This window comes from Colobus angolensis, unplaced genomic scaffold (assembly GCF_000951035.1).
Source record: "Colobus angolensis palliatus isolate OR3802 unplaced genomic scaffold, Cang.pa_1.0 Scaffold70, whole genome shotgun sequence".
Classification (NCBI taxonomy): Eukaryota; Metazoa; Chordata; class Mammalia; order Primates; family Cercopithecidae; genus Colobus; species Colobus angolensis.
In genome coordinates this window covers 1,350,011-1,359,352 of record NW_012120710.1, presented here as the reverse complement: position 1 = coordinate 1,359,352, position 9,342 = coordinate 1,350,011, and the positions used below count along the sequence as shown (strand labels likewise).

The 9,342-nt window shown below is 34.9% G+C and overlaps 1 protein-coding gene across 1 annotated transcript; it reads right to left on the bottom strand.

The window, feature by feature from the left end:
* Positions 1-744: 744 nt before the first annotated feature.
* Positions 745-2,918, bottom strand: CABS1 (calcium-binding protein, spermatid-specific 1). Its single transcript, XM_011927096.1, has 2 exons — positions 1,518-2,918; positions 745-895 (listed from the first exon to the last, which is right to left on the bottom strand). The coding sequence occupies exon 1, from the start codon at positions 2,825-2,827 to the stop codon at positions 1,637-1,639; it is 1,191 nt and encodes a 396-aa protein (XP_011782486.1). The 5' UTR covers positions 2,828-2,918; the 3' UTR covers positions 745-895; positions 1,518-1,636.
* Positions 2,919-9,342: the final 6,424 nt, after the last annotated feature.

Below are 9,342 nucleotides of genomic sequence, written 5' to 3'. Positions count from 1 at the left end.
ATGAATGTTTATTTCTATTGTTCATTTAAAATACTTTCTTTGTAGAACCTTTTATAGAAAAATGATAGTAATCTTTTCACTGCTATATAAAATCAGTAAAATGAAATTAGTTATTTACTTTTTAATTTTATGTTAATTTTCTTTGTTTCAGAATTTTAACTATTCATGGTGTCAAACCTGTTAATCTTTTTATCACCTTTTCATATATGCTTAGATTTCTCAGGTCCATTTGGATAGATATACAGGTGTGTTTCCTCCTAAGTTTTTGTATGGTTTTAGTTTTTATATGAAAGTATTTAATCCATATAGAATTTATTTAAAATATGGTCTTAAACAGAATTTAAAAATTTGTTTATTATTCCAACTTATTATTTTCCCAAATACTGATTGTTCACATAAGATTAACTATTATATCCCATGTTTTTAAAGTCTACTTCACAGACTTGTGTCATAATTTGTTTCTGGGTTTTAACATACTATCATTATTATTCTAGTCTATAGTTTATCTAATGGTGTAAATCCTTTTACAAACCGCCCGTACATAATGTATTTCATTCACTTGGTGTTTTGGCATTGTTTTTATTTCTTTTTTTAATGTAATACAATTATAAATCTCTATAGAATAATTTTACTTCTGGGGATTAGAGCTATGTTATTCTTTAAACAAACAATGAATTTTCATTTCTCTTTCTCCTAATTTGAGAATTTTGTACTAGAATATCAAACACACCTACACACAGTAAATCAGTTGCTTGCCAAAAAGATTTATTGAAGAGAAATGAGCAAAGTGAAAACAGACCCATTTAAGTAGTCTGTGCCAGAAAAGAATGAAGATTTATGTCCTTGAATCACTAACAAGAATCATAAGAAGAGTGTGATATTCAGTGTTTAAGACCTGGAAAACATGGACAAAAATTCAGAAAACATGTTTTAACAGAAAGAAAATTAAATTGATATATATGTTTACAGAACATTTTTCTGACAAATACGCATATTTGTAAAATATCATTTTGCTTTAGTTTGTATCTAACATGTGCTAAGAACCCTACCATAAATCTTATGTATCTTACATGTAGGTGCTAAACAATTACTGAATTTTCTTAATTCTTATATGAATGAGGATTAAAAATTTTTTAAATAGAAGAAAATCACTGGTGAAATACTAATGAAAAAATTGTTTAGAACCAGCATTCTGGGAGAACTTCTTAGTGCTATGGTAATGTTTTTGAGAGGTTAATCTGATTATCTTCATATCCTTAATTCTCACTAAAGTATAATATTGACTGTTAACTAAAGGATATGCATCATTAAGTGTTGCAGAAATGAGCTTCTACATTGCTCTGTCTTCATACTCCCTGAGGGCTAGGGCGAAAAATTTTACATTAAGTAATTGTTAGAATATTGAAACTTTGTGATACCAGGGGGACTCTTACACTGTGTTTTTTTTCTAAGTTTCCATAAATCTGTTACATGATCTGTAGTCCTAAGCATCTACATTTATTAAGTCCAATACTTGCCTTAAATGCCCACATTCTTTCATTTCTAAAGGTTTTTGCTTGTTGGAAAAACTTCTTAGATGTTAAGGCTAGCTGGCTAGGCTATTGCACAATTTTACATGGTATCCCTTTTGCTGCTTTCAAATCATGAACTCATCTGGTTCTTCTTTCAGTAGTTCAAAGATATCCGTTTCAGTTGTGGAGGTGTCTTCCTTATAGTCTGGGGTATCTAATACAGAGCTAGTTCCAGAAAATGGCTCAGTGATCTTAGGTACAGTCTCTGTTGTATCAGTTTCAGATAACTCTTCTTCTGTAGATGATTCTTCCACTAGGTTTGTAGCTATTGATGCAGGGACAACGAAGTCATATCTGGATTCAACAGCAGTAAGCAAAACAGAATGGGTCTCTGCTTCATTTGCAGTATCTCTCTCCATCCAAATATTGGCTCCCTCGGGAGATTCTTCATCAGTTAGCAGAGTATCTTCCTGGTTATCTTTGTCTTTTTCAGCAGAGGTAGTGAGTTCAAACACAGTGATAAACTTTTCCTCATCAGAGTCAGTTAATGTAGCCACAGCACTGGTGTCATCTTCTAAAACATTTAGGTCAATTTCGGTTATTTTCTCTTCTTCAAGGGCAGTTATATCTGGAATAGTAGTGAAGTTTACTTTAGGAGCAGGAGGGATTTCAGCCTCAGGAATAATGGAATCAGTGACCTGGACAGCCTCATCATCACGGACATTGGATTTGATGGAGGAATTATAATTGTTCATATCAGCTTCATCCTTTTTACGTGGAAAGGCAGGAGTGTCAGCAACACCGGCACTGCTGTCCTTTAGTGTGCCAGAGATTTCAGATGTTATTGAGATCTCTGCATCTCCTGTGTCAATGGTATCCAAGAGGATATCTTCTTTTGCTATGTCAGTGGAAAAATCTATTAAAGAAACAGTAGTAACTGGTGATGAAATATTCCCAATTTTCACTGTCATGAAATTTTCAGTAATAGAGTCTCTTGTGATGGGGTTTGTAGTGCCGGTCAGAGAGGTAATTTCTTTCTGTAGGTGAGTTGTTGACTTAATAAAGTCGGTCCCCATATCATCTTCTGATCTGAGTTTTTCCTTTGTAGGTGTCAGTTTGTTGTCTGTAGTCGTTGAAAAATCGCTTTCTAGCACATATTCGTTTACTGAAGTGACGTGATCTCCTTCTGAAGTAATAGTTGTTTCTGATTTGGGAATAGCACTGTCAGCCCCAAAGAAAATGGTTGCTGCAGTTGGTGTTTTACTGCTTTCTGTTGGAGGATGAGAATAAATTTTGGGCAAACCATTTTCAGCCATGGGGCGAAGTGGCACTATGCACTCTCACAGGTCTTGCTTCTGGGCTCCGTGGTATCTCTAGGCAGGAGAGCAGTGTTCATCAGAGTGATTAAAGCTTGGGTCATCATGGTGATTGTTGCATCAGCTATGGGGGCAATGTGACTGGGTCTCCTTGGAGGTTGTTTCTAGGCTGCGATTGGTCATCTAGTTGCAGGGATATTGTATGAAAAGACAATAGAGTCTGCTCTGATTATGAAATCAAATTCACAGCCAAGCATTTCAATTGCAGGGAACTTAAGATTTACCATGTTGCTGTTTATAAGGAAGATGTTGCCTGATGTAGAGTTAGGGTCACTTGAAACAGACATAGCAGAGACTGCCAGGCACCTTGTGGGTTTAGTATTAGTAAGGAAAACTCTGGAAGCCACAGGTTTATCAGCATCAGCTTCAAGTCGTCTATCTTCCAATCAAGTAACAGAGTATTTTTGAGGTGAAGTCATTTTCTCTTAAGATTCAGAGTATTAAAAAAATTGGTATCTAAAAAAATTAATCATGTTTTTGTCAGGAAGTATAGCTACGAAGGTAATTAGGTGGCAGGGAATTCAGTTAGTTCCCTTCTTCATAACAGGACGTCTCACTTTTTCAGTAGAGATAATAACAAACAGTTATTGGCCTGTTAGGGTCTTTAGTGTTTTCTTTTTCATTGTATTTCTGACTTCTTCTTGAATTTACTTGAGTAACAGTGAAAGTCTCAAGTTTTGTAGGCTAACATTGTTTTAGGAATGTTTTTCTGCAGGCTGTTATTTTAACCCAAAAGACAGGGAGGGTTATCACTGGCAGGAAGCTGGTGTCACGTGTCAAATTCACCCAGAAACAAGAATCAAGATGTGGATAACTGCATTATTTTTAAGAATTATATTCTCAATTTCAGAGGGAGTATTTTTTATAATAATGTTAATTATGTCAAACATCATCATTGTGTTGTCAACCTTAAGATTTAACTAATTAGATGAAAGCAGATTGCAGTCTAGTGTTAATGCTAGAATGAGTCTTTCTCCAGTGTTGTTAGAAGAAATTGAAGTTTCATACTCAGATACAACTAAATCCGAGAAAGGGCAGCAACATCAGCCTGAATAGTGGGTTCTATCTCAAGGACAAATAATTATTCTTTATTAAATATGAACCCAACCTCAAAGTTCTCAGTTTTCTGTCTTAGATGATTAACCTGGTTGCAGACATATCATCATTCTCTGTAAAAATATGTTTCTGAACAGAAGTACCATCAGTTCCTGGGCCAGTAAAGAATGTCATAGGGACAGTCATTCTCTCAGTAAGCTTACTTAGGGGGAGGATTTTCTTAACCTCTATTTTTGTCCCCCATCATTTAGTTTTTATAAAGCTTAATTCAGAATAAAGCATGCTGTAAACAGAAAACTTGGTACCTCCTTTGGGGAAGTTTTTTGTGTGTACAAAAAGGAAAAAAAAAAGATGGTGAGGTTAGCTGTATATTTGCTGGAAGATATCTTGTAAGACTGGGTATTTGTCATGATGAAGAGAGTTGGAATAAGCTATAAAATACTTTTATGAGCACTTTATCTCCAATTAGACATGTCAGTTTAAATAATTATATCATCTTCATTGATATTAATTTGTCAAATAGTCTTTAATTTCAGGCATTAATTTTGTGATCATGCTAACTCTGCTTCCACTAGTATAGCTGTGAGGTAGGATCACATTGATTGCAGCATAATTATTCCTCCTCTAAGGGGAATGCTATTCACATTATCTATGTTTCCTAAAACATTGCCCTTCAAAAGAACACTTCAGATTGACTATGTGCCATCCATCAAAGAGAAGAAAGCATATGGTGGAATTCCTGGTGGAAATGCAGGAATTTTAGCACTCTTGAGGATGAAACTGAAGTTTGTGCTCCAGGGAATACATAATAGTATACTCATTTTTGACCAAATGATCATTGCCATTGAAGACATTATCTGACTAAAGGACAGAGAATCAGATTCTATAGATGTTTTATTTAATCTGAATAGTAGTTTCTTCCATTGATGGAATGTCTATTACAGTAATTGAAACATTTTGTCTTTTTCAAGGAAAGTATTAAATTTACATCTACTGACATGTGTTTCACAGTATATTCCTTACATTTAAGTGAAAAGGTGAAAACTGCTAATAAAGGAAGATTTCTTAATAAAACCCCAGGAAGGTCATTTGGCACACTTATGATTTTTCAGGGATAATTGACTAGGGAAAGAGTCCTTAGAAACAGACTTTAAAAATGCCAGTGTCATAGTGATGTCCACACTGAGACTTTCCTTGTGTGGAGAATATCTTGAGATTCATCAGAAGAAATATCATGTTCAATTTTAAAGGAACCCACTGTTAGATAAGTGGTGTCTCCTATGAACACTAGAATTCCTGTTTAGAAAAAGCATATACGTATCTTCAAAGTTTATGAAATTACTGGGGAAAATAAGTTATGAGCCTTAATTGAGGTGATTATATTCATAATTAAGTCAATAAAGAAGTTCCAGTTTCAATTATCTTCACTCACAAAGTAATTTCCATCTTCAGAAATAATGAAAGAATTGAAAGGAGCAATCACATTTTGAGATTTGGTTATGTCAACATCCACAATTTTGTCCTCTTCCCCTCCAGAGTTTAGCATGTTGGATGCATGAGTAAATAAATTGTTGTTGAAGGGTGTGTTGGCCTGTGGGGTTGCTATTTCTTTGCTCCCAAAGAAGATGGCATTTACAGAATGATAAGCCACAACCCTCATATCTACTTTGTTGTCTGCAAGATCCTCAGGGATACCCTTTGGAGTAATTGTTTTTATCTGTAACTGAGAAATATCATCCCTAATTAAAATGTTTTCTTCAATTTCCTTGTTAGCTTGTGGAAAAATGGAAATTTCTTTAAATCTGGGTAATACTTTTTCTATATCAACAGTGGATTCATGAGTAACATTAGTGCTTTCTGAAGGTTGAAATTCAGTATTTGCTTCTCTGGTATTGACTATATTAAATTCCAACTGAGGATTTCCTTCTATCAAGGAAATGATCTCTATGTAAAACGAAGATTTTTTATCAGTAGAAATAATGGCAATAACTTGTGTTAGCAAATTTGAGTCCCTGACCATGAAGTTGGTTTTGTGAGAAACAATCTAGTTGGAAGGGAATCCGTGAGTATGGGAAAGCTTGAATAAGCTGCTACAGGGATAGTGTCATAATCCTTATTGACTGATTTGTCACCAGCAATGATTCATTTATAAGAGTTTTGGTCAGCATTTTGTATAGAGTTTGTTTCCGCCTGGATAACTAGATCATTTCTTATTATTATATTTCCATCTATAAGGTGATTCACTTAAAATTCACTAGCTGTGTTTTTCTCTGTAGAAGCTTTAGTTATTTCTCTTATGTAATATAAATTCGGATCATCATATTCATTAGAAATAAAAGTGGAAAACTTGGTGCTTGTGTTCTTAGGTTTTGAATTTTGAATGGCAGAGGCATCAATATAAAAAATTTTGTACCTGGTAATAAGAGTAGCAGATGTCTTAGGTTTGACATCTTCAATATTGTCTGAAGAGTCAGTAGAATCAGCTTGGAGAACAATACAGACCAACGGAAGAGCATTCAGGACAATTTGGCTTTTAATGTTTTGCCTTCCTGAGATAATACCTCCTTAAAGTAAGCGAAATCTGTTGGCATAGGCTCCGATGCTGTTGAAATTAACATTGTTGGATGATGATGTAAGTTTTCACTTTTTGCAAGTCTGAGAGCTGCAGTGTCTTTAGTACGAGAATTAGCAGTTAAGATGAGAGTTTCAGGTACTCCAACAGATGTAGGTTTTAGAGACATGATACTCTCTGATGGAAGGCCTGAAAGGCCATGTTATTTCTGTTCTCAGTGGAGATAGCAGGAACATTTAGTTTAATGGAAGATATCTTTCTCAAAGAAGAAAAAGTAAGAGCTGGGTTTTCATCCATATTGGAAATGTCATCACTAGAAAGCTAAGCTAAAGGAAAACCACTAAACATTCAGTCAGATGCCACAACTATACTTGTTTCATCTTCAGTAAAATCAGATATACTAGATGTGATAGTGTCTGTCCTGCTGGGTGTAAATGTCTTATAAATGGCAGGTGAAATGTTTTTCCTGAACAAGTTATAACTACTTTTGACAGCATGATTAGTAGTATCAGTTGTGAATTTTCTATTGTCAACTACAGGTTTTATGTATGAAAAAATGGAATACTCAATTATTTTATTTCCAAAGTCAGAGCTTTCAGAGGGAATTATGATGTCATCATTACCATTTATGGTGACTTTTTTCACAGATGTTTTGTCATAAAATCTAGAAGGCTTTTCACTTGCATTGATTAGGAAGTGAGTTGTGGGTCTATGGCTTTGATTTTGACATTGGCATAGGGATCTTTGAAAAGAATGGCCTCAATGTCAAAGTTCTTGTTTTTCTGTTTAGGAATTATAGCTTGGTAATTTTCTTTAGCTTCGAACTCTGATGATATTGCTTTAGAGAGACTATCTGAAGCAGCCACTCTGGTATATAGTGCTTGAGACCTATGCATCTTAGGGGCATATCTGAGTGTACTCATTTTTATAAAGGAATTATTTGCTTTATCCTCTAATTCCAAGACAGAGTTATCTGAAACATATTCGGAACCACTGTCATCAGACATAGTAATTATATCATCTGCATATGCTCGAGTGATTTTGCCTTCAGAAGAAATATCATCCATCCGTTCTGAAACGTCTTTTATAAAATAATTTTTTTCATACTCAGCAACTTGCTCACTGTCTATAAAATCTTTGTGCTTTAAATATATTCTCTTTAAAAGTGCTTGCCATGGAATTTTCAGAGGTAAAGGTAAGAGGCAAAGCGATAACTTGGTCAGATGGAATAATTGTTTCCTCAGGTAGAAAGCTATAATCAATCTTCTTTGTGATATCTTTTCCCATGATGGTAACAGGAGTGAGTTCAGAATATTTGGGAGTACCCATGGATGTTGTGAAATCAGAAGGAAGAATTGATCTCCACTGTAGGCCATGTGATCTTGCTGGGGTGTTTGTGCTGGACCTGCCTATGTGAGAGACTCCATTACAAAAGGGAGAACTTTGATCATTAGGTCTAGATGCTTCTGAAAGAGTTAATGTGGAATAAACTGAAAAGATTTCTTTTAAATTGGGAGGTGCTTGAGATTTGAAAGAAATAAATAGCAGATGAAATGGCTTTCCTGTAGAGCAGGTTTTTATTTTTTGATGGAGAGTTTATCACAATGGGATCCATGGTTTCATCCGGGAACATCCTTCCCTCTTCCATGGTTGCTGTTATTCCTGGGTCTGGAACAAGGGTGTACTCCATCTCTTTGTCTTCAGGGACAATGGTGATGATACCGGCTTCTCTTAGGGTGTCCCTGCCCAGAATTGTTTTATCTAGAAATTTGTAAGAATTCTCATTTGCATGAGTTAGGGGGTGAGTCATAGAGCTGGGAGCCTCAGAACTCAAATTGCTAGTGGAAATTTTGAGAACAATATCATCAAGGTCAGAACTGTTGTACTCTTCTCTAGACACCAAATTTTGCAGTATTTCTTTAGTTTTGGTCACAGTTAGGGCTCCTTGAGATAGATGTCCAGAGGCATCAGCACTAGAGTAGAATGCATGAGATCCAAATAGTTTGGGGTTGTAAGTGAGAGTAGTTTTTTTTAATAATAGGGTTGTATTTTCTCTCCTGTGGTTCCAGGACATATTTGTTTGTGACATACTCAAAGCTCTGTCATCAAGCACAGTGCTTATTACATGGTTATTATTTGGAATATTTTCACCTAAAGAAATATCTGAAATATTTTCTGTAATAGGAACTACTTCATATTCAGTGATTATCTCTTTCTCTACAAAGTTTCTGTGTGGAAGTCTTTTACTAAAAATAGTATTCAATGTTCCTGTCGTTAGAGTATTGGTACCAGGTGAAATGATGATTTTATGAGTCGAAGTATTTCTTTCCTCAAATGGAAAATTATTATTCTTTATTGTAGCATCATTTTTCATTTTGACAAATGGATCAAGTTCCGAATATTTAGATGACCTCACTGTTGATGTGAAACCAGAAGGAGAAAGGGTTGATTTCCACGCTCCGTCATGTGATCTAGTGGAAGAATTATGGAACAAAACTTCTGAGCCTGTGTCTTTATCTGGAGGAGCAAAGTTGTTAGACTTAAGCTTTAAAGTCTTCTACAGAGACATGGTGGGATCAGCAGAAAAGATTCTTTTTAAGTTGGGAAGAAGTTTGGGTCCAGCAGAAATATTAAATTAACCAGTGAAAAAATTATCTTTCAAAGTACTTGAATTTCCTAAAAAAATTTGTCTGCTTCAGAAATATTGACTTCCTCTTCCTCACTGTTATTGCTCTTCCAAAGTGTGCTGGACTCAAAGGTTAAAGGAAGTACTTTTTCCAAAGTTGGAATGATGATTGTTACATTTGTAACATGATTTAGGTTGAAT

Coding starts and splice junctions, on each gene's coding strand:
- CABS1 (XM_011927096.1), bottom strand. CDS start 2,827: ATGGCTGAAAATGGTTTGCCCAAAATTTATTCTCATCCTCCAACAGAA.